The 27,379-nt window shown below is 33.1% G+C and overlaps 1 protein-coding gene across 1 annotated transcript in view; it reads right to left on the bottom strand.

Moving 5' to 3' along the window:
- Nucleotides 1-27,379, bottom strand: part of ZDHHC21 (zinc finger DHHC-type palmitoyltransferase 21) — an 84,953-nt gene that overhangs the window by 35,005 nt on the left and 22,569 nt on the right. The window contains exons 5-7 of the mRNA XM_058431966.1: nt 26,002-26,113; nt 22,037-22,175; nt 3,336-3,452 (exon numbers count right to left, since the gene is read on the bottom strand). Of these exons, the coding sequence (XP_058287949.1) occupies nt 3,336-3,452; nt 22,037-22,175; nt 26,002-26,113 (368 nt within the window). The remainder of the gene's footprint in view (nt 1-3,335; nt 3,453-22,036; nt 22,176-26,001; nt 26,114-27,379) is intronic.

The raw sequence follows: 27,379 nt of genomic DNA, 5'->3' as shown, positions 1-27,379 counted from the left end.
CATCCAACAGCTACAGAATACACATTGTTCTCATCAGCAAATGGAACATTTTCCAAGATAGACCATAGGTTAGGACACAAAACAAGTCTCAAGAAACATGAAAAAAATCTAAATTGTATCAAGTATCTTCTGAGACCACAGTGGAATAAAACTAAAAATCAATAACAAGACGAACTTTGGAAACTATACAAATACATGGAAATTAAGCAACGTGGTTCTTAACAACCAGTGGGCCAAGAAAGAAACTAAGTAGGAAATCACTTTCTTAAAACAAATGAAAATGAAAATGAAACATGCCAAAACCTACGGACTACAACAAAAGCAGTGCTAGGAGGGAAGTTTACAGTAATAAATGCCTGTATCGAAACAGTAGAAAGATTTCAAGCAGTCTAATGATGCACGTCAAGGAACCAGAAAAGCAAGAACGAACCAAACTGAAAATTGGTAGAAGGAAAGAAATAATGAAGACCAGATGAGATGTAAAAGCAAAAGAGACTAAAAAAAAGAATGCAAAGAAGCAATAAGACAAAAAGTTGGTGTTCTGAAAAGATAAACAAGTGAATAAACCACTTTTAAGACTAACCAAGGAGAAGGCCCAAGTAAACAAAATCAGACATGAAAAAGAAGACATTACAGCTGATACCACTGAAATACAAAGATTATCAAAGATTATTATGAACAACTATATACCAACAAACTGAAAAACCTAGAGTAAATGATAAATTCCTAGACACATAAAACCTACCACGATTGAATTGGGTAGAAATAGAAAACTTGAACAAACCAATAAAAAGTAACAATATCAAAGTAGTAATAAAAAGTCTCCCAAGAAAGAAAAGTCCAGGACCCAGACAACTTCACTGCAAATTCTACCAAGTGTTAAAATAAGTAGAACTAACACCAATTCTCCTCAAACTATTTCAAAAAATTGAAGAGGAAGGAACTGGAACTCTCAACAAACTAAGCACAGAAGAAACATACTACAACATAACAAAGGCCATCTATGGCCTTTTGTGTTGATGGTATCCTTTATTAAGAAAAACCTAAACGTTCTACCAAAAAACTCTTCAATCTGATAATTAAATTCGGTAAAGTCACAGGATACAAAATCAGCTTACAAAAATCAGCAAATCAGTAGCGTTTCTATACATCAATAATGAACTAGCTGAGAAAGAAATAAAAAACACAATCCCATTTACAACAGCTCCAACAACAACAACAACAACAACAACACTCTGAGAATAAATTTAACCAAGGAGGTAAAAGATCTCTATAAGGAAAACTGCAAAGCACTGATGAAAGAAATTAAAAGAGGAGACAAAGGAAAGCAATCCCATGATCATGGATCAGAAGAATTATTATTGTTAAATGACCATACTGCCCAAAGCAATCTACAGATTTGATATAATCAGTATCAAAATACCAACATCATTTTTCACATAATTAGAAAAAACAATCCTAAAATTTGTATGAAGTCAAAAAAGGGCCCGAATAGTCAAACAAATCCTAAGCAAAAAGGACAATGCTGCAGGCATCACATTACTTGACTTCAAAGTCTATTACGAGGCTATAGTAACCAAAACAGCATAGTATCTATATAAAAGCAGACACATAGACACACAAACCAAGGGAACAGAATAGAGAATCCAGAAATAAATTCATATATTTACAGCCAACTGATTTTTGACAAAGGCATCAAGAACATACATTGGGAAAAAAAAGTCTTTTGAATAAATGGGAAGTGCTGGGAAAATTGGATATCCATATGCATAAGAATGAAGACTGAAACTGGACCCCATCTCTCACCATATACAGAAACCAACTCAAGATGTATTTAAGACTTAAACATAAAACCTACAACTGTGAAACTACCAGAAGAAAACCTAGGAAAAATATTTCAGGACATGGTCTAGATGAAAATTTTAAGAGCTAAGACCTCAAAAAGTGCAGACAACAAATACAGACAAATGGGACTCTATTAAATTAAAAAGCTGTATAATAAACAATCAACAGAGTGAAGAGACAACCTGTGGAATGAGGGAAAACACTTGAACTATTTGCTTGACAAGGGACACTACCCAGACTATACAAGGAACTCAACAATAAAAAAAAATGGTACCATTAAAAAGTGGGCAAAGGACATGAATACGCATATCTCAAAAGAAGATATACAAATAGCCAACAGGTATATGAAAAGTACTCACCATCATTAATCAACAGGGAAATCCAAGTCAAAACCACAATAAGATATCATCTTAGAACGGCTTTTATTAAAAAGACAAAAAGTAACAGATGCTGGCAAACATGCAGAGAAAAGGCAACTCTTGTACACTGTTGGTGGGAATGTAAATTAGCATAATCACTAAGGAAAACAATACTGAGAATTCTCAAAAAACTAAAAATAGAACTACCATAAGATCCAGCAAACCACTATTGGGTATTTACCCAAAGGAAAAAAACAATCAGTATATCAAAGGGATACGTGCACTTGCACGTTTATCACAGCACTATTCACAAGAGCAAGGATACGAAATCAACTTAAATGTCTATCAACAGATGAATGAATTTTAAACATTTGGTATATATATACACAATGGAATAATACTATGAGCCATAAAAAGAATGAAATTCTGTCATTTGCAGCAACATGGATGGAACTGGAGGTCATTATGCTAAGTGAAACAAACTAGGCACAGAAAGACAAATACCGTATTTTCTCACTCATATGTGGGAGCCAAAAAAGCTGATCTCACGGAGGTCAAGAATTGAATGAGAGATACAAGAGGCTGGAAAGGGTGCATGGGTGGAGGGGGGGACGAAGAGAGTGTGGTTAATGGTTATAAACACACAGTTAGAAGAAATAAGTTACAATGCTCAATAGCACAGTAGGGTGACTACAGTCAGCAACAATGTATATTTTAAAGTAACTAGCAGAGAGGACTTGAAATGTTCCTAATACATAGAAATGATAAATACTCAAGGTGACGGAGACCCCAAATACTCTGATTTGATCATTATATATTATATGCATGTAACAAATACTCATATGTACCCCATAAATATGTAAGATACTGTGTATCAATAAAAAACTACAAACATGATGTCTACAGTCATATGAAAACACTGTATTTGTTAGCTTTTAAAAACAGGATACAAAATTGTGTGTACTTTGTACTTGATTATAACTACTTTACAATTACATAAGCATATGGAAGTATTAAAAAGCATGGGTAATTTTCTCCTTTGATTTCTAAACTTTCTATAACTTTTGAGAATTACATTCATAATTAGGCAATATATTCATAAATGTTACTTTACATTAAAAATATACTTACTGTGATAATGCCAATTAGTTGAGTGTAAAAGAGTCCAGTTATTCCAACTAACATAGTAATGCCCATAAAGGCTGCTAATCTCATTATGGCCAATTCATGTCTAAAAACAAAGAGGTCCTAAAAAGAAAAAGAAAGTCTTAAAAACCATTCAGAGTTGCTTATATTGCTTACAGTTGCAATAATAATCAAGAATTGAGCCATAACACATCTTCCTTATTATCTTAAAAGAACTACCTCTCCCTCTTTTATACTTCTATTTAAATCAATGTATAAATATTTTAAAATTTCAAAAATAGGTATTTTAATTTACAATAGCGAGCTCGAAAATATAGAAGTTTACTACTCTACTGCATCAAAACTCCTCAATCTTGGGTGCAAGTTGGCCTTGTTTGTTTTTTGAACCTATTTTGGGCAAAAAAAAAAAAGAAAGAAAGAAAGAAAAGAAAAAGAAACCCAAAACAAAACAAAACATAGATGGTTGTACGATCTTTGGTTTACAAAAGGAATTTTATTATTTCTCTGCTAAAAAGTTTGAATACACAGCACGATTCATATTATTAAAGTTCAAGTGACCAAGATATCTAGAAATCATTAACGTGGTCAAAATGGAGAGAAATCATATATAATAGGATCATAAGTACAGCTCTCTTCAAACCTACTTCATTCATTCTTCCATCCAGTCACCCAACCACCACTGCCAAACATTGTGTTACGTAATAGAAATGCATAAATGACAAAAATATGGTCCGTGCCCTCAAGAAGTACAGTTTATTTAGAAAGAGAGCCCAACTTTGGAAAATTCCAAAACAATGTGATACATTCTATAACAGGGATGCATGCAGAGTACTGTGGAAACATAAAGGAATGCCTAGATAGGAGGGGAGGAATTGAAATGCTGTGATTTAAAAGCAGGTCTTCTGGCTCAGAGATTGAAAATGAGGGTCCTAAAAGTAAACCAAAGATACTGTGGTAGGAAGACAGAAAAACAAGAAGCATTTCATTTACCCTCACTGTTACCAACCAACCAGACCAGAGGAAGGAGAGAGAGTTGAAGAACTAAGACTTCTGCTGGAAATCTGCTGTTGCTAAGCTGTGGAATAAAACAACCACAGAAAATAAAAGCACCAAGTGGATGGAAAGGACACCCAAACACAGCCACCCACATGCTTTCTTTTATACTGATTCATGTTAAGGATTAAAGTATCCTAATAGCAACTTCAAAAATAGGAAGGCCACCAGAGATAGTATGCTTGCTTGAAACAAAAGAACTGATACTTTTCTGTGTGTATTATATTGAGTCACCACCAGACTCAAGCAAAAATCTGATTCCACATCCACATTACTTATTCATTAGCCTGGAAAAACTTAGAATTCAGCAAGACACTTAAAACGTTATGTAGCAGGTAAATATTAGGCAATCATTTCAAAACTTCAGTAAAAAGAACCCAATATAGAATCCCTATAAAACATATAAAACCAAAATGATGGGCCTGTGGACGATATAAAAAATTAAGTAAATTCTGCATTAACGCTATTTAAAAACACAAATTTGTTCTAACATAATGGATACATTAAACAAGTTTGACCACGGCAATCATTCTTATGCACACTTTTATCTGTGAAAAAATCCTAGATGAACACAAAAAATTGTACCCAGATGAACCAAAATATGTAGGAATACACAAAACACGCTCACCCGTCAAACATCTACCAGCTACCTCAGTTTATCTTCCATGCTATAAGCCACACACACCCACATCTAGTATTACAACTTTCCCTCCAATTTCACAGACCCTCCCTTCCATCACTTCACAATAATTCACATTCTGCAACCCTCCTGATGCTCACTTCCATAAGAAAACTTCAGGTCTTTCTCAAGGTAAAGTGCCATGTTTATCATAGTATTTATGTATTTCTTAATCATGTAACATTTATAAAAGAGTGCTGTTGCTTTTATTAGATTCCTATCCTTTTAAGTGTCACAGACAAAGTTTCGGAGTGGTAAGCCCTGTGGTTTTAATGCATGGTTTTACACAGTGAAGTGATTTTTAGGAATGCACATATTGCATTATAGCAGAGCTTACTGTACTAAAATTACCATCTATGACCAAATAAAATCCATCCACTCTTCTCCCAGTGAAAAGATTTTAAAATAATTTTTGGCCAACTACAATTTATAAATGTCAAGGATGGAGATGAGACTAAAAGATCTACTTATAATATTACATTTATTCATTTGGTTATACATTTATATTTAAAGTATTTATGTAAAATACAGTAGTAAAAAAACTTTAATCTAGAAATTGCTTTTTATCACTTTTACATTTTCAAAAAAACAACTGTATTCCAAGTTCACACATGCATAATTAACATCATCAGCACTAAATCCATATTTTGAGTCACTTAACACTGTTCTCTAGAGTACATCTTTACTTCTGTCTTAGACTTTTTTAGATTTAACACTTTTTGAATCCAAAAATTGGCTTAAAAATTTTTATCCAAATCACAGGAACCCATTTGTTATCCGAGATCTTTACTACATAATCAGTGTTATGGGCTCAATTGGGTCCCCCAAAATTCATATGCTGAAGCCCTAACCCCTGTACCTTAGAATTTGACTGTAGTTGGAGACAAGGCCTTTAAAGCAGTGACTAAAATAAAATGAGGCCCTTAGGGTGGGCACCAATCCAATCTGACTGGTTCCCTTATAAGAGGAGGAAATTTGGACACACTGAGAGACACCATGGATGTTCCCAGAGGAAAGACCATGTGAGGACAGTGAGAAGGTGGTTATCTGCAAGCCAAAGACACAGGCGTCAGGAGAAAACTAACCTGCTGACATCCTGATCTTGGAGCTGTAGCCTCCAGAATGTGAGAAAATGAGTTTCTGTTGTTTAAGCCACCCAGTTTGTTGTATTTTCTTAAGGCAGGCCTAGCAAACTAATATAATCAATAAATGTATTTCTTTATTGTTTACATTTCTTCCATTTTTGTTAAGAAATGTGCTAATATACAGATAAATTCATAAAACACATGTGTTCAGTTTAAAGAAAAGCAACACTGGGCCGGGCATGGTGGCTCACGCCTGTTAATCCCAGCACTTTGGGAGGCCAAGGTGGGTGGATCACCTGAGGTCAGGAATTCGAGACTAGCCTGGCCAACAGGTGAAACCCTGTCTCTACTAAAAAATAAAAATAAAAATAAAATAGGGCATGGTGGTCCGTGCTTGTAATTCCAGCTACTAGGGGGGCTGAGGAAGGAGGATCACGTGAACCTGGGAGGTGGAGGTTGCAGTGAGCCGAGATAGTGCCACTGCACTCCAGCCTGGGCAACAGAGTGAGACTCTGTCTCCAAAATAAAAAAAAAAAAAAGAAGAAGAAGAAGAAAAGTTAACAGTATCCTCTCAAGAATTAGGACATCTGAAACCAAGTAGAGCCTTCTGTGTATTCCTTCCCCATTGCTGGCTCTCCCTCACCCCAACCCTAAAGGTAAAGGTTACTAACTCCTTCTTCATACATTTTGGATATTGCTATGTTTCAGTTGCATATTGCAAATATCTTCTCCTGCTCTGAAACTACCCTATTCACTCTCTTGATGGCACCTTTTTATAAACTCAAGTCTTAATTTTGAGTAGTCCAATGTATCAATCTTTTCCTTTAGTGCTTTTTATATCTTATGTAAGAAATCTTTCCTGATGCTGAAGTAATAATGGCATTCTCCTATATTATCTTGTAAAGCCTTTTAAAAGCTTTGTAAGTTTTGCCTTTCACATTTAGGTCACTAATTCACATAGAATTATTATTTAATTTTTTTGTGCACAGTGAAAGATAGGAATCTGAATTTACTTTTTGCATATGAATATTCAACTGTTCCAGAATGACTTATCTAACAAGCTGTCATTGCTTCAGTGACCTGAGATCAAGTATCCATACACGCATGGGCTCTCTACTCTGTTCCCTTGGTTTGTTTATCCCTGCAACAGTGACAAATGTCTTAGTTATTATGGCTTTGTAATAAGTCTCAATACCTGGTAGGCCATGTCATCCCATCTTATTCTTTTGCAAGAATGTCTTGATTATTCCAGATAATTCGTATTTGCATAAAAATTTTAAAGTTAGATTTTCAAGTTACAACACATACTCAGGCATACATTCACGTATAATATATTCTCTCCATTATCTTTCATTAAGTTTCTTCTAAAGGCCTTGCACTTTGTCACATTTAATTCAGTAATTTCCTGTTTTTTGATTCTATTATAAATGGCATTTGCTATTAATTTCATTGTCTAAAGGCTTGTTTGTGAGCATATAAAAATAGATTTTTAAAAAAATTGTTTCATAGTCACATTTTTTTATACATTCACATTTTTTATACATTTTTTAAACCCAAAAGAATCTATAGATAAATCATTTATACAATTACATCATCTATGTGTAATGACAGTTTTATTTCCTTCAGCAGTTGTACCTTTTCTTTCTTTCTCTTGTCTTACTGCATTGGCTAGAATTTCTGGTAGTATGTTTAATAATAATAATGGTGATAGTGGGGGCATCAATGCCTTGTCCCCAACCTGGAGGGAAGAAGTCAACATTTCATCTTAGCATGCTATAGTTGGTTGATTTTGTGTTTTTTTTTAAGGGGGTCAGGGAGAAAGACCATTTATCTGATTATGAAAGTTCTCCTAGTTCTAGTTTACTAAGAGTGTATAACCTGAATGAAACCTGAATTTTATCTTTGTCTTCATATACTGAGATGCTCTATTTGAATTTTTTTTCTAATCTGTTAATGTGATAAAATATACTGACTTATTTTCTAGTGCAAAAAACCACCTTTCATTCCTAGGATAAACTCAATTTGCTCAGGTTGCTTATATATAACCACATTACATACTATACACATAGTATGTACGTACATACTATATACATTGTATGTACATACTATGTACTCTACTGGTGGGAGTTTATATATATATTTTGTTTGTTTGTTTGTTTTTGTTTTTACTTTGCTTTAGTCTGTAGAAATTGCTAAGCTGTTTCTTTATTTCATAGGAAAAAACAAACACAAAGAATACCATGAGGCTCATATAAACAGAGCAAGGTACGAAAGTCGGTTCTACTGCATGTATTCTCGACAAGGCAAGTTTTGCTCCCAAGTGGGAGAAAACTGGTTCTTAGAGGGAGAAAAAAAGTCTTAGCTATCACTATGGTTTGTGGCTCTACACAATCTTATCGGACAAAATCTTGTTTCTTAGTATTTAACTTCACAGGGGTGGTGAGAGGAGAAAATTTCCATAGGAGGAAAATGGGAATGAAAAAAAAAGGTTAAAAACTACTGTTCTACTAAATAATAACATTTCTTATAAAACCATAGTTGTAATGACAGTGTGGTATTGTCTCTCCACAAGGAGAGACAAATAGATCAACAGACTAGAAAAGAAACAGAAACAGACACACACACATATGAATCATGATTATGAGAAAGATGGCACTACAGAGCGGAGGGGAAAGAATTATCTTTTCAATAAATGGTGCTAAGTCAATTGACTATTCATCTATGAAAAAACTGAAACCCTGACTTCTATCTCATGAGAATCACAAAATTCAATTCCAGGTAGAAATGTGAAAGACAGAAAAATATAGTACCTAGATGATAATAAAGGAGAATTACATTGGTTTTAGAAAGGATAGAAAAATATTTTATAAATTGAACCCAAAAAACACTACTAAAAAATGAAACAGTTGATAAGGTGGAGTACATTAAAATTTAAAACCTCTGTTTACCAAAAAATGCCATTAAGAGAGTGAAAAGATAAACCAAACAGTGGAAGATGTTTACAACACATTCCAAAAAAAGGACTAATCTAAAACGCCCTACAATTACCAAGAAAAAGTCAAATGGGAAAAATACTTAAATAGGCACACTTTGCCAAATAGGCCAGTCATATAATCAGTAAATATATGAAAAGGGGTTCAGTATCATTAGTCATCAGAGAAATGTAAATTAAAACACAATGAAGTACTGCTCATACATACCAAATGGTTAATGTTAAGAAGACTTAAGTATTAGTAAGGATATGAGGCAATCAGAATTTATAAACTCTACTGGTAGGAGTTTAAATGGGTACAACTATTTTGGAAAACTGTTTAACACTATCTAAAGGAGCATACCACTTAACCTTTGAATACCAGCACTTCTAGCTATACATCTAAGTGAAACACATGCACATGTACAGCGAGAGGAATAAACAAGGCTGCTTACAATAGCATTATTTATAACCTCCAAAAACTAGAAACAAAGTAAATGTCCATCAACAGAACGAATAAATGGCTTTATATGAAATGAAATATTATGAGGATTCACAACAATGAAAATAAACTGTATCTAAAGTAACAAAAAGGATAAATCTTCAAATGTTGCCCCAAAAAAACATCAGGATGATTCACTTAACTGTTTTTAATTTTATGCACTCCTTCATATGTGTATCACATTTTACAATATAAAAGGTACAAAAAGTTGTGACAGTGAAATACAGAATATAAAAACACTTTTATTAATTTCAGAAAACCAAACTCTTAAAATACATATAAAACATAAAAGTTAGTTATAAATGGCCTATAAAAAAGAGAGACAAAAATTTGTCAAATAAGACACAGAAAAGGATGTGAAAGACAGGAAAAAAGGAGAAGGGTGCAGGAAATCAACATGGCACATGGATACATATGTAACAAACCTGCACATTGTGCACATGTACCCTAAAACCTAAAGTATAATAAAAAATAATAATAATAATAATAAAAAAAAAAAGGAGAAGAGTCAGACCAGCTCTCTGATCTCATCTACCACTTTCTTCCTGGCTCACCTCCAACTACACTGACCTCCTTGCTATTTCTCAGACACAGCTAGCGAACTTTCAAATCAGGACTGCTGCATTTGTTCTTCCCAGAAGACTCCCCAGACAACCACATGCATACTCCCCTCACTTTCTTCAGGTTTCTACTTAAATATTGCCTTATCAGAGACCTTTTCCTTGACCAAATCACAGAAAATCCCAGTATTCCCTATTTCCTTGCAGTATTTTATTTTTTTCATAGTATTTATCTCCATCTGATATATATCTATTTCTTTGTGGTTTTGTCTCTCTTAGCAGTATGCGAGTTTCTTGAAGATGGGGACTTTTGCCTGTCTTCTTCAGTGATGAGTGCCTGGAACATAGAATCAGCTCCAGCTCAACAAATATTTATTAAATGAATGAATTAAAACAAAGAAAGTTGGACAAAGAACTGTCTCTTTCTTCCCTCAACATGTGAAGAGACAGAGAAAAGTATCTGCAAGGACTGTTTCACATGTATAATAGCAGCAATAAACACAGAAAAAGAAACAGACAGGCAACATGTACATAAACATACTTATGTCCTTACACATAAACCTGCAGAGGAGGAGAGGGTCACTCTCATGAAATATTAATAATATTCCTATACTCCTATCTCATAATCTTTTAGAACTGTATCATTTAAAACTTTTTAAATGTTACAAAACTAGGCAGTAAGGGGCACCACCTCTTAATGCAAGCTAAATGAAGAGTCAGATTTGGCTATTTATGATCTAACAAATAATTAAATACTTGATCTGTGAATTCCTTCAGCTCATATCTTCCTATAATCTTATATAATAATCTCAATTCAAATTCTAAGACTATATACTATAGCTTATCATTTCTAAGAACTGTAACTCATAACATAATTACAATTTCAAGATTTCAGCTAACTCCCTGTTGACTATCAATGCTAACAAATTCTCAACCCCGACGGGAGCTCCAATTCCTTGGCCCAACCACCATGTCATTGGCTTTCCCCAATACATTCAACTCCCTACTTGTTTATATTCCACAGTCCACCATGATAATTTCTCTTTCAATTTACCACCACCTTTCTCGACCCTCTCTCACCACCATTCTACTCCTGTTTCACTGGCTGCAGTCTTAGTCACCTTTCATGCACGTTTCATCTTTCGAACTTCAAAAACTGAAGAGTGCCTAGTTTGGTCTTCAGAACTCTCTTCTTTTCTATTTCGAATTACTTCTAGGAAATCTCCAGTCAGTTTCCACGTCTTTAAATACCATCTTTATGCTGAAAGCTCCCAAATTTATTTATCTAGCTCAGATCACCCCATTGAAATCGAGATTTTTGTATCTAGCTGCTTAATTAACATCTGTCCCTGGAAGTCAACTAGGCAGAGTAAACATGTGTAAAACCAAAATCTTTAACTTCTTCCCAGAACTTATTCTTCCGTCAGGCTCCCCTCTCAGTAATTGGTATCTCCATTCTTCCAGTTGTTTGGGCAGTGAAGTCCTGGAAATATCCTTGACGTTTCACATTCTATCTCATAGCCCACATTCAAATTATTACCAAATTCTGTTAGCTCTTCAAACTATAATAGACCACTTGTAAATGCTTCTATCACTACTAATAATCATTTCATATTCAGACTGTATTTTAGCAACCTAGTTTCTATCACTACTAATAATCATTTCATATTTGGACTGTATTTTAGCAGCCTAGTAGCTGGTCTTCTTGCTATTATCCTTGTCCTTTATTTTTCATAGCAATCAGGTTTTTTTTTCTAAAATGAAAATGAGATTGTGTAATGGCTCAAAAGCCTCCAACAGCTTACAAAGTCCCAACCACTATCTATCTCAATAAAGTCTCCAGTCCAATTACAGCCCTTACTACTCTCAACTCATCATCTCCTATTGCTCTGTCCCTAACTCACTCCACTCAGGATACACTGGTCTCCTCACTGTTCCTTGAGAATGTCAACAACAGTGACTTGCTTGAGTTCCAGGTCTCTGCTCGAGTGTCTCTAGAGAAAGGTCTTCCTTGACTATATCCACCCCTGTACCTTGCTGCATTATACGTCATAATACTTATATTGTTTACCATGTATTTGTTTATTGCCTGTCTTCTCTAATTGGAACATAAGCTCCTTAAACACAGGAACTTTTTTTCAGAGCCTAGACGAAGGGGAAGTGAATAGAGCAGACACTCAATAATATGTACTGAATGACTGAATAAATGTTCCTCACAATTTACTAAAATAAAAAACTGTGAAATAAAATTTTATATATAAAATGACAATTTTCCTATCAATGAGTTTGAAGCAATTTTTATTTATAAACCATACCTTATACATACTTTTCTGTGTTTTTATAAGACTACTCTGAAAAGTAAAAATATTTTTTTTCCTTTGTGATCTTCCTCCTACAAAAGACTTTCTCAACCTCAGCACTACTGACATTCGGCTGGATAATGCTGTGTTGCAGGGGACTCTCTTGTGCATTGCAGAACATTTAGCAGAATCCCTGGCCTCCAGCCACTAGATGCCAGTAGCACTCCCCTAGCTGCGACAACCAAAAACGTCTCCAGACATTACCAAATGTTTTGTGTGGGGGAAAGTCAACCTCCTCCCAACTGAGAACCACTGTACCCACTGGTAAAGGATTTTGTTTTTCTCTGTTGTTAAAGAATATAAACACCTGGAGACAGTAAAAATCGTAAAATTAAAAAATAAAAATAACAGAAACAGCTTAGATCACATCTGAGATATCTAAAGCATACAGATTTGAATTTTCAAAATAACTAAATAACCAACTTCACATGCTGAGGTTAGGTTCATAAGGCAAATACTCTGACATTAAAATAAGCAATCTTAATTTAATCCTAAAATAAAATCCTATGATATCTGTATGGTTATGAGCACTTTTTGGAATGAGCCTTAAGTTTATTATATTCCAAAACATAGGAAAAGAAGTTACAAGCTTATTCTACATAAAACCCCTCCACTTCCCAACCCAGCGCTCAGGTAAAATGTACTTTTCTCAGTCTTATTACATCCTAATGGCAATTAATATCTAAAGTGAAACAAATAATTATTTATACCTCCCTAATGGCTATCATTGAGTGTTCAGAATTATCCACTAAATTTTGGTAGTCATATGTATGCAACTGTCTTACAGAGCGTATTTCACTAGCATCTGACTGTCAGGTTCATGGCTGAGGGTGAAGTATTACAGAAAAATTATTTTGTATGCCTGACCATATTTTAGCAGTAAAAATTCTAGAAAAGTTTGGGCAATCCAATAAGAGAACAGGATAACATACTTCCTTACTACATTCACCAATTAATGCAGTGCTACAGTGTTTGGTAAAAGTAAAAGAAGAGTAAGACAATAAAATTGCTGCCAGGTTTTAACCATTTAAATTCACAGTAACTATAACAGTTTTACAGAGAAATAAAAACTGCTAAATTTTCTATGTTAAATGCTATTAATATTTATAACTGACTATGGAGACATGTTTAATGAGGACATATACTCAGTCAACCTGGTATTGTAGGACAGGATTAAGATTTATTATAAGGTTTCTGTGTTCCATCTCTCACCAAAAACGTAGAGATAGACTGACAAATGGAATTGGCAATTGTTAGAATAAATAGATTATTCTTATTTCTTTAGAAATATAAACTGTATATCTGACATTATTCTTTTCAAGCAAAAACAAATAAAAAATATTACTAAGGAACATCTCTACTACCATCTCAGGAAACAGGAACAAAAAAGCCAAGTTACTTTTATATTAGCATTAAAAATAATTTTCATCTCATATCAATTTTAATTCCACAATACTCCTGGCTATTCTTGACTCTTGGCTATTCTTTCCAAAAATCTAAAAAGCTAAATGTGTATTTTAGCAATTTTTTTCCATTCTTCAGTGAACAAAATAAATGACCTTCTAGATATTAAGAAAACAAAAGTTATTATTAAGGCTACAATATTTTTTTAAATAGCAGAAGTACTCAGGCTACTTTAAAACTGATTATAGGAAAAGATTAAAATAAATTATGAAAAGATTTACCAATATTCAAAGCTACCTGCAGCCAAGTCTTCTGGCTATTTCTTTTTTTTGTTAGCCAAAAGGCTAGGCAAATAATTCTGTGGCACAGTTCTGACATCAAATCCCTAGCAACACTATTAGATACCAGCCAATTGGAATAATAATAATGTATCTTCCTAGCAGAAGAGTTGGCTAGGCTGCTAAACATTATTTATTTTCTTCTTCTGAATTTTGGCAGCATTTCCTTTATTGAAATTCTCTCTCCTCTCTTCCCCTTCTGTCACTCACTGCTCTCATAGCCTTAAACGCAGTTAGTATGCTTTTCCCCTTCACATAAAAATAAGTATACAATAATTAGAAATTATCAGAATCCACTTCATCTAAAACGAAGCTAAAGGACATCATTTTAGAATTAAAGTGGTATACCATCAAAGATTAGCTGTATAATCTCTGACAGTAATAGCCACAAATTATTTTTTTTAAAAGCTTGTATTTTCTCACGTAGAGAAATAGCAAACATTGCCTGCATCTGATTTCCAGCAGGTACATATTTAAAAAAATATTTTTAACCCACTATGATGCCTTTATAAGATATAACAGACTGTCTCAATGAAAACAGCAAAATATTAATCTACCAATCAGGAGGTTCACTGAGCTTTCTCTGAAGAGCAGATATTATGATGTTTAGTATTTTAAAATATATTTAATATTTTTAATCCTACCATAATATTGCTAAAAAATTTCTTGAGGGAAAAATGCAAAAAGTAGTATTGAATGGGAGCTTGAATAGGATTTGGTAATAGCAAGAACATGATTTAGGGACACGGGCCCAAATCACACCTCTGTCAAGTGGCAATTTTGTGATTGGACAAGGTATTGAACTTCTCTGAATTTCAGCTACCATACCTGTAAGATGGCAACCATACTATTTATCCCTTCAGAAATATTTCAAATGAGTAGACATTTTCCACTAATCCAAGTAATATACAAATCCAGAATAATATAAAAAGAAAACATGTTACCAATAAAATATTCATGGATACATACAATAAATTTAAGAAGGTATACCCTTTAAATATAGTGGTACTTTCCTTCATATTTAATTAAAAACCATAATTTTCTAGTGTTGGTTTTGGTAAATAACCAGTACCCAATAAAATGAAACAGAGTTTGATAATATACCAAATGACTAGGCATCTGCTTATAAACATTTAAAGTAACTATGTGAAATAGTCAAATATGGACCTTGGTAAAAAATGAAAGTTCATTTTCTTCAATATCCATCTATTTTATTCACTGAAATGCCAAATCATTACCCAATCCACAGGTTTTAGAACCTAGACAATGATTTTCATGCCAATAAATATTTAAAGTCAAACATTACTTTCGAGAGGGGTTTTAAGTAAAATTCAACATAATACTGGAATGATAAATGCAAATGATGCAAACTAATTTAATGTCTAACATCTGAAAAACTTCTCCAAACATCTCAAAGTTTATAATCTTTATTGATTTTGTGATTCTAACAAAAATGTTTAATTTATCTCCATTTATTTAGAAAACAAAACTATTACTCAAGTTTCTGCAATTTTTCTAGATATGCATTTTTTACACTGAGAATTTGGGGATTTTTTTAGTTACTATTTCTGATAAAGATAGTAAATACTAATTCTTTTTAGGTTCATAGGGCTTTTTTTAGTATAAGACTCAGAATATAAATCAATATCTATAGCTTAAAAAATAAATCCTAAATTTGGGCATTGATTCATGATAAACTATAAATTCCTTATCTCCTGCACATCTTAGTCCTTACTTCCCTCAACAAAAGATAAATTCAAGTATTTCCTCAAAACTTCACATGGTAAAAACATACAAATCTTTGAACGTTCATGATAAAAGAATATTTTTAAAGTAAAGATTAAGAAGAAATCTAAAAAGCATTAAGTTACTATAAAAAACAATGGGGCACTTGCAAAGAAATTAAAATAATCCAGCTCAGAAAGAGCTCTCCTGAAAACAGAAGGCGAGGAGAAGAGAGAAATGGAAGAAAATCAGGCTCCCAATCTGTTCATTTCCCAGAATTTGTGAACAACCTGCTTTCTCTCAACTGTCTTTACCATGAGCACAACATACAACGTACCAGTTTTCTACTGAATACAGGTTAAGTGCCATTACATCAATGGTCAAAGTGCAACTCATTTTTTTTTGTTGTTGTTTAATGAATAAACACTTTCGCCTTAAAAAACATGAAAATTAAAACAAGAAAGTTAACACTTTCTTTTCTGACCCAAGCAATTCCATTCAGCTTTGGAATTTAAAGATGGGCTAGAAAAGATACTATGCTGCCACCTATCTACGTGAATGGGTAGAAAGAAAATGCAGACTACAGCTTTCGCTTCAGTCTGGCTGACAGAAGAACACCGGGTCAAAGTCCACGGCATGCTTTAACTGCATCATTACTCCCCCAGAAAATATGTATAATAATCATTAATGTAATATCCAACGATAGTTAGGGACCTTTGGGGATCTTATTCCATATCCTGAATAACAGAAACGATAATAAGATGAATGAAGGTCCTGATACTATCTTTATTCACACATAGTTTTATACACATAATCAAGAGCTGGATACAGATTTTTGTTTTAGAGAAAAATGAAAGAAACACAGGAAAGGACTTGCAAAAAACACTGATGAGGCAGTATTTTTTGAAGATTATTCCACCATAAAACATTATGTTTTTAAATGTCAATGGTAATAATGGTGACTTTTGTTCTGAAATTATTGGTAATTTTTTTCTACCTTTATGAAAAACACAGTAAATATAATTTACAAAAGAACTGCTGAAGTAAGAACATTATTTTATTATTTAGCTTTAGAGAAGTTTGTTATACAGCTGGAATTTTACAAAAGATTTGCCCTTAAAACCAATTATTCCAGTTACAGCCTCAAGGCTTTTGTTGTTTTTTTTGCCCAGCAATGACTTCTTTCATCTCCCCATTTGGTTAATCTCTATCTCACCTATGAAGTCCACCATGAGTCTCATTCCCTACACTACAGCACTTCTCAAACCTATGGCCACAGAAGTTTTGCACTGGACAACTCCACAGGATACTGTTTACATAGACTATGATGTGAGTGTTGCCTCCTGGAGTTATGCAATTAGGCAGCAATGATTAAAATCACCCAGGAAGAAATTTTTTTAAACAAAATGGTATTGCCATTGACACCTATGAGGAAATAGTTTGTATGAAACCAACCCTCACACCAAAAACACTATTAAAAGCCAGATAAAATCCAATTAATTAATAAATACACAGTTGTTTAAAGATACTGGCAAGTAGCCAAACTCTCCAGAACTTAAGAGGCCAAAATCTCAGAGAAAGTAGACAGGCATTAAGGTGAGCCATATATTCTGCACTGCTTTTTATCTGAAAGTACTTGTCAATTCACATTCAGTAGGGAATGAAAAGTCAAGTAGAACTGGAGACTCAGAACATCCTGCAAAATCTCCAAGGCCAGGAAAACATTAACTGTAGGGCACAATCCACAATAAACACCTCAGTTTTTCACCTGAGACCCCGAAGGACTATACTATTGGAATAAAGGCAAATTGAAACTAGTCTTTCACAAAGACAAATCCAGCAATCAAGATTGCTTACAAAATACCGATAAATGTAATAAACAGCATCTTTCCAAGAACTGCTATATTAAGACCAATGTTCTGTTATTTAGCATTAGAAGTTCTTGTTATACAAACCCCTGATTGGATAAAAATGAGCCTTCTCTTATATCCTATCAAAAAAAAAAAAGAGTAAATCAAATCTGAGGGAAGAACACAACCACATTTTCTACAATTTGTCATGCAAAATGCTCAGTATTCTAACTTAGGCATGTCAGAAGACAGGACCAAATATCTGGAAATTGAGAAGAAAAAAAAGTCAAAAGAAACAGACCCACAAGGGGATCTCAAAGTTAAAGTTATCAAACACAGACATTAAATTAACTGTGATTAACATGTTTAAAAAAATAGACAAAATAGATTATTTCACCACAGAAATTATCAATGAAAGAAAGTATCAAATGGAAATTCTAAAAGTGAAAAATATAATAACTGAATTAAGAACTCATTAGAAGGATTTAAGGGTAGGTTAGACATGGCAGAAGAGCTGATTAGTAAACCAGAGGATAAATTAATAGGAAATATCCAGAATGAAGCACAGAGGGGGAATAAAAAAGGAAAGTTAAGAAATAAATTCAGAACATACGCAGCACAATGAGACTTCATGTACATGTAAGTAGAATCTCAGAACTGCAGGAGAAAAAATTGAGCAGAGGCAATATTTGAAGTGATAAAGGCCAAGAAATTTCCAAAACTTAAGAATGACATCAGGCCACAGATTCAAAGTTACATAAACTCTCCAACAGAAAAAAATGCAAAGAAAACAGTATTAAAGCACATCATAGAATCACAGAATAATTGCTAAAATACAAAGACCAAAAGAAATCATAAAAGCAGCCAAAGAAAAACATATTTCATTGGAGTAAGACCAACAACTGACTTTACAACAGAAATGATGGAAACCATAAGACAATGGAATAACATCTTTTAAAAACTGAACGAAAGTAACCACCAATTTACAATTCTGTGACAAACAATAAATCCTTCAAAAATGAAGGAGAAATAAAAGCATCTTCAGGGAACCAACACTGAGAGAATTTGTTCCAACAGACTTGCATTAAAAGCAGAAAAAATAAGCCTAGCGGAGGCTCAGACATAAAGAGTACCAGAAAAAGCACCAATATGTAGATAACTCAAAACAAATACTGACTATAGGTAACATATAACTTGTATGACAATATAACACATAATGTATATGTAACAACAGTAATGTCTTGTTATCATGTGATTTTTTTCTACATCTACTTTCTACCCCAAAATATGAAAAATGATGATGACAGAGGGTGTTCCAAGACCACTGCTTTCATTAGGTGCACAATGGTAAAGCACTAACTTATATTATACTTCAAAAAAATCAGAATAATGTTTTCACTTTTGGGAAAACTATAAAAAGAGTAAAATAAAAAGTCATTAGAAATTAAAAATTGGAATTTTTTTTAAATTAGAAATTCCAAAACAGGAAAGAAAAGGAGAAAAATGGGAACACAGAACAGATGAAGTTAAATAGTAAATAAATAGGAAGATGACAAAATACCAGTTATACTAAGTAAACATTTATTAACTGTTTCATATTAAAAGACAATTTTTTAATGATGAAATATCTGCTGTCTGTAAGACACATTATGAGACACAGTAATCAAGAGAGGTTGAAAGTATAAAAGACAGAAAAAGATATACTATGAAAACACTAAAAGACAATTGATATAGTTAAACTAATAACAGAAAAAAAATTTGAAGGCAAGAATCATTATTAAGAATAAAGAGGCATATTTTATAAGGATACAAGAATCAATCCACCAAAAAGATATAACGAAGTTTGGATGTGTCTGTAATGTAGCTTCAAATTCTCAACTTCTAAATCAATGAAATGATTGGAATTCATTTCAATGTATATTGAGTAACTACTGAACATTCATTCATTTGCTTCAGATCATTGCAATATTTAGAGCTACATAGATTATAAAATACTTTCTTCAAGGTTAGTTATAATTCTGGTCCTAGAATTTAACTTTATTATATTAAGGAGGTTAGAACAGTGCTAATAAACATTCAATTTTATGTATTTAAATTTGTCTGTCTTTTCTTACAATGGGAAATACTGTGGTAAAGCTCTTCTCTCCATATACCTAACTTGATAATACGTATGAATTACTTCATTCATTGAGATAATATATCATAAACAAAACTAAAAATTACTCGATTCCTCAATAGGAAGCAAAGTGATCCTGGAAATTTCATAACATCATCTGAGTTTTCATTTCATTACTGCTAATATGGTGGTAATTATAAAAGTACACCACTTGATACGAGGAAACTATAAGACTTAGGCTAAGAGAACGATTTCTGCTCAGCACTACTAGACACAGATAACTCTGTCAGATCCCTAGAATTATTTATAATGTACTGCTTCATTCCTAAAGTAGCTTTCTAACAACCAACATATCGATTTGATTTTCATTTGCTAAAATGCCACTAACATATTATTATGATTTTTCTCTAAAAAAATCACCTGCTTGCATCTACAATTGATGGCTCTAAGGAAAACCTGGTTTGACTTTTCAAAACCCACTTTTTATACTCACTTTTTATAAACTTTCTTCTTCCTGATATTTTTAATCTCTTAATAAACATTTACTATGCTGCTGATCTTTTTCCAACATTCATTATGCATGTAAATATATGCATATATGTAGTATATTCAAATATAACCTATAATCCATTTCTCCATTTCTTAAGAAAGGTGACTAATTGCCATTGATTTCTCCAGTTTCTACCTTTCATTTGGAGAAGAAAATTAGTTTGTAATTTCAAAGTCTTAATCCTTCATTTGATTACTGGAATTTCCTTAGTTGGTCATCAATCTTCCAGTAATAAATGGTTACTGTAAAACAGTCTCTAAAATTTTCATGAAAATTAATCGGCCAAAGAAAAATTGTTTCCTCCCTCTGAGAGTTCTCACTAAAATCAAATGTAACATAAATTGAATGTCTATTATATACCAGCTAAGTTTACATATATCATTTCATTTAATCTCATTATTATTCACATCTTCAGTAGAAGAAAATTACCATTCAGAGAGGTTAAACAATGTGTCAAAACTTATGCATGTAATAAGAAAAAACGGGCTTTAATCCTAGGTATGTTTGTTTACAAAGACAAGATCTTCCCACCACCAGAGGCTGGCAAAGTTACTGTAAAGAGCCAGACAGTTAACATTTTAGGCTTTACAGACCATACAGTCTCTGCCACAACTATTCAGTTCTGTTCCTATAAAACAAAAGCAGCCACAGACAACATATAGACAAAAGAAAGTAGCTGTTTTCCAATAAAACTTTTTTTTAACAAAAACAGGCAGAGGGCTGAATTTAAACCAAGGCCCATAGTTTGCCAATACTGCACTATACTACAGTGCATTCATTACCTCTTAGCCTGTCTTTGTTTTTCATTAACACCACTAAATTCTACTTCTCTGTCGCTTAAAAAAATTACTACCTTAATCCACTGAGGAATTTTATTTTAATGCTTTTCTTATTAGGCTCAATTATTTGAAACAGATTACTCCAGGGAATATGTACATTCTTTTACATGATCTAACTTTGATACCAATTATATCAGAAATTTATCTATAAATAAGATAAAACATTTCTAAAACTATAGTCCTAGCATGCATTATATTCTCAGTGGATAACTTTTTAAAGCATCCTGCAAATTCATGATATCATCACTGATGAAAGGCAGGGAGAAAAGAAGTTCTCTTTCTCAAGAACATAACTATTTGAGAACCTTTAAAATTTACATTCTACATTTTTATTCCTGAAAAGAAACAAGAACACTTTGTCTTTGTTTTTCATTATTTTAGATATTTTTAAACCAAGACACATGTATTGAAAGATTCAACGTGTTGCTTTCTAAAGAAAGCCACTCAACACTAATAAATAACCATAAATGAATTTCATTAAAAGGAAATGTCAGACTAGGGCCCACTTTCTCAATCCCAATATAGTTCAAAATTCACCAATTTGGGAGTTTATTTTTGTTGTTTTGTTTCCAATCTTTTGTACTTAAAGGAACCATATGTTAATAATTGTATGCTACAACTGCTCTAATGTTAGTGGATATAAACATTTCTTACCAAATTACGCTTTTTTAGTGGAAGAAAATAGTAATAGTGGCAGAAAGAAAACATCAGTGCGTAGCAAGTAAGAAGTTCAGTGTAGAAACACAACTGCAGAAAGAGCCAATGATTATCTTCACCAACACAATTGTTAATCCTAAAGAAAACAAATGAAAAAGAAACAATATTTTAAATTTCAAGTTCACCTCAGGATCAATAAGACTAAATTAAAAACAAATAGTATCACATATGCTTAACTTCATGGAGATATGCTATGGCCACTTGAAGGTAAAAACAAACTATACAGAGAAAAGGATAAATATACCATCTTATATTTGTAAAGCACTTCACAAAGGAAGTCCACATATGTGATCCCCCTTCAACTCATAACAACTCAGCGAGACAGGAAGAGCAGATGGTAGTCTCCTGTGTCACTGACATGGAAACAGGGAACAAAGGAGCTAAGCCTCTGGCCAGAGGATGTACAGTTAGAAGACACAGGGGCCAAGTGAGCAAGAACTCTGCTTCCCTGTATATTGCTCTTCCTTTAGGGCATTCTAGCTGTGAAAAGCAATCTGAATGCCCTGAAGTAAAACAGCTGAAACATACCACTCTGACATAACTGCTAAGCATTCACAACTTTTTTTCATTTTAAAAATCTATCCCTGGTTGCTGAAAATAAAAATGTATTCAAAACTATTTATAAATACATACAGCTATACTGCCACCAATACAACAGTGAACCCTAACTAGCAAAGAGGATTAATGTTACAATAAAAAATTTTCAAGGCTAATTTAAGCTGAATATTTTATTGTTCCAAATTTATTGTATCCAAACTGTCAAAGTATCCTAAAATTCCAGCAAAAAACCCTAGTTCAAGACTACAAATGACTTTGCACAAATGTTTTCATTTTAAAATAGTATTACACTGTCACTGAAAAAGAAATGATGTAACAGGTTTCAGTCCTAACTTAAATCGCTCTTTTTAACTTGTCATTAAACCATTCTTTAAAGTCAAATATAGACCTGAACTGAAAAATCTTAGAGAGGCATTTCTTAAGACTTAAGAGTGCATGTTTTGTAAACAAGAAAAGCTACTGTGCTTTGTTATTTGCAAGCAGGATTATAAGAGAAGTGTGCTTATGTATTAATATGCACTCAAAAATGCTCTTCAACAGCTGCTGATTGAAAGATGACTTATCATTGTTCCACCCTTCCTGTCCCCAGGAAGTTTGAGAAACAATGTCTATGATCACAGCATTCTTCTTAACCAGAACAGCTTTAAGAAGCACTAAGGTATTCAATCTATACGAGTTCTTTTTGTAACATCTGAACTACTTAGAAAGAAGGATTAGGCCAGGCACGGTGACTCACGCCTGTAATCCCAAAATTTTGGGAGGCCGAGGGGAGCAGATCACCTGAGGTTAGGAGTTCAAGACCAGCCTCACCAACATGGTGAAAACCGTCTCTGCTAAAAATACAAAAATTAGCCGAGCATGGTGGCATGCACCTGTAATCCCAGCTACTCGGGAGGCTGAGGCAGGAGAATCACTTGAGGCCAAGAGGCAGAGGTTGCAGTGAGGCAGAGGTTGAGATCATGCCACTGCACTCCAGCCTGGGCAACAGAGTAAGACTCCATCTCAAAAAAAAAAAAAAGAATGATCAGACCCAGAAATACAGAAAACCTTGAGGCAATGTGAGAATTGACCTCCAAACCTAAAACTGTGTTAGGCATTTAAGTAGTGCAATTTCTGAAAACATCAAAAATTTTCCTTGCTTCCAATTTACACTGTACATTTCCCCTGCTCTCTGAACAGTTCAGTAGTGCTCTATCAGGAAATTCAATGATTAAAAATTCCTGAATCTCTTTAGGTCTCTTGTCTACTCTCCTTTCTGATCCTCCAATCATTTGTAGTTCCCCCTCACCGCTACCAACTTCTGAAAAGTTGACTAAAACTATGGAAGCAAGAGGCCTAGAAAGAGAAATCACCCCAACGTTAGAATTAAGGTTAAACAGCACCTTATTTGGTCACCAACAAGTGAGTCTTCCCTAGTTCTTTTTTACTAGTGCATTCGTTTGAAAAAAAAGCATCAATATTCACTTGTATCATGAACATTTGTATTTTAGTTAATAAGAAACACTACAATAAGTGCTTAAAAACTGACCTTTTCTCTATGATCAGCAATTATCTGAATACATGTTTCACCTAGCTTTCTAAAAATCTATTACTATTGTGATAGCAAACAGATCACTGAATACATGTTTCACCTAGCTTTCTAAAAATCTATTACTATTGTGATAGCAAACAGATCACTGAATACATGTTTCACCTGGCTTTCTAAAAATCTATTACTATTGTGATAGCAAACAGATCACTGAATACATGTTTCACCTAGCTTTCTAAAAATCTATTACTATTGTGATAGCAAACAGATCACTGAATACATGTTTCACCCAGCTTTCTAAAAATCTATTACTATTGTGACAGCAAACAGATCACTGAATACATGTTTCACTTAGCTTTCTAAAAATCTATTACTATTGTGATAGCAAACAGATCACGGAATACATGTTTCACCCAGCTTTCTAAAAATCTATTACTATTGTGATAGCAAACAGATCACTGAATACATGTTTCACCTGGCTTTCTAAAAATCTATTACTATTGTGATAGCAAACAGATCACTGAATACATGTTTCACCTAGCTTTCTAAAAATCTATTACTATTGTGATAGCAAACAGATCACTGAATACATGTTTCACCTAGCTTTCTAAAAATCTACTACTATTGTCATAGCAAACAGATCACTGAGCTTAAGAAAATTACTTGGGAATTAATCTGTTTAAATTCAAGGCACAGTTTTGAATATCAACTATACGTCATATACTATTCTATCTTGTTGACAGATTTAGAAATTTTTAAAATTTTTATGTAGTAACAAAGTGCTTTCATCGAAAATGCTCTTATTTTTTCCTATTTCAGGAAATTATCTTCTATTTAAAGAGTCTATGCAAAAAAACAAATTTCCACCAAAAGTTTGCTGATTAACTGTGCTATCAAAATAAGTTATCAAAAATGAAGAAAACTCTAAATTGACTAACATTAGAAAAAGCTAAACTCCACTTGAATCAATTTTAAATAAATGCAATTATAAATTAAGAGGCTCACTATGTAAATTTGCATATATGCATGTATGTGTATATAAACATAAATACTACATATATGTATAGATATATTTGTCAAATTCTACACTATACCAGTTTAAATATTTATACAGAGAGCCAATGCTAAGAAAACAGAATTAAATACAATATCTTGTTCACAGATTTTTGTGACAGCTTTAAAATGAGATACAATACAGAATTGACACAGCATTTGTTTTCAAAGATTGTATTTCTCAACTGAACATTTTCTTTAAATATTACAAGAGAGCCCCCTATTGACCAAAACTGTTAGCAGTTCTGCAGAATCAGCTAATTCTCACTCACATACTTCCAACATGTACATAATGGTAGTAGCTATATCCAATACATAATGCTTAAAAAGCTTTAAGGGGTAAGGAAGAGGTTATCAGGTGTCTGAAATGTTATTAATTAAACAAATGAAAAGGGGATATAAACATTCGGATGCATACGGTTTTTTACAATTAGAAATAGCTACCATTTAAGTACATCCTACTTGTCAGATATTGTATTACACTGCCTCATTTAATACAACCACCTTAATCCTTTTGTATATTAGGTTGCAGTTAATTCTTACTTTTTTGGCTCAAATCTCTCCCTGTTAGAAAAGATAGGATTTTTGTGGAAAAATGACTTTGGGAGTTGATAGAACCATATAATCTAAATGAACATAACCTTATTAAGATATTGTAAAACTATGTAACTTTAACATAACTTTTGTTTAAAGCTGCCAAGTTGTAAGATTTACATTTTATTACCCACCCCTCTTTTCTTTGCTAGAAGTGAATTATTCTTACCATGGACAGTGATGATCCATTCTCCTCACACAGTGGCCGCAGCGGCTACAGTGATGGGAACGCTTTGGTCTCATCAAATTACACTTGTTACATAATTCCCAGAACTCCCTTTCTAGAGAAGGAAATTAAAATCCACTTAATGAAGGCAAGTGGGTAATGCTGAAATTTACCAACAGTTGTCTAGAAGATTTTATAGGAAGACTTCAACATATAACTCTAAGAGATTTTTCTTCTAAGCCTTCGCTGGAAACGTGTTTGCCATAAATGTTGCTGTTCTGTTCTATATATGTCTTATTTTGTGTGTTTCTAATTTAAAAGACTATAAAAATAAGACACTATTGTTATAGTCAAAGTAAGAGACAGAAACCAATGCATTTGGATTCTGGGTATACTGAGAGAATATAAGTAAAATCCAACGACAAAACCTTAGAGCCCAACCAAATTATTATACTAAAACAATTTTATTTAAACACATTGATTTCTAGAAATTTCATTTTCTAAAGGCTCTAAAGAAGAAATAATGCTGACCCTCGTTTCAATTGATAGTAAACTGAAATCAACCCTATAAACTCATCTGAAAAACAGAGATGGCATTCCCCTCCACACACACTTTCCCTAAATCACTTAATTTTTAAAAATATCAGTAGATTCATTTAAGAGTGTGTATGGGACAGGTTAGAGAAGGATGTCATATGGGTTTGGGAGGTATCAGAATACTTTCAGTAGTGAAAAATGTTGTAAGATAACTACTATTTTTAATGAAAATAAAGGAGTTCTTCACAAAACACTGAACTACCACCAACTAGCGATTTCCTCTAATCTGGAGTGAAATAGCACACGATTAAGTTCTGTGCACAAACATGAAGTTTGCATAAGAGAAAAGGCTTTTGTTTTCATTAAAAACTGTGTTAATTAGATCCGCGAAAACTATGAAAGAGTCATCTTCCTAGAAAAGACAATCGCCTTATTATACAAAAATGTATCTTTTAAATACATTGGAATGGAATTTTACTTTTACAAAATTTTTTAAATTTTCACCATCTGTGTTTATACTATCCCATAACCTCATTAAAAGTATGGACACAGTAAGATTAGCCTAACTCCTATATTCGGATTGAATTTTAGTATATGAAGAGTGGGACCCTAGCACATACTAGGTAGTCACTAAATGCTTGCTGACGTATGAAAAGTCTAAAATCAAAAAATGAAAGATTCTAAATAAAAGTGAAAGATAATAGTAGACAATATTCAATTTTCTTAAAAGATTCTCTGTTTGAATTCCATTACTTTAGTTGAATGGTCAGGAGCAACATCAACATGCTGGACTTTTACACAGTAAAGCGTTGGGAAAACATTCCCACTACAGATATCTCTGAAG

Source organism: Hylobates moloch, unplaced genomic scaffold, assembly GCF_009828535.3.
Source record: "Hylobates moloch isolate HMO894 unplaced genomic scaffold, HMol_V3 SCAFFOLD_19, whole genome shotgun sequence".
In the NCBI taxonomy this organism is placed as follows: domain Eukaryota; kingdom Metazoa; phylum Chordata; class Mammalia; order Primates; family Hylobatidae; genus Hylobates; species Hylobates moloch.
Note: the sequence above shows the minus strand (reverse complement) of the source record. Positions and strands in the feature narration are given on the sequence as shown.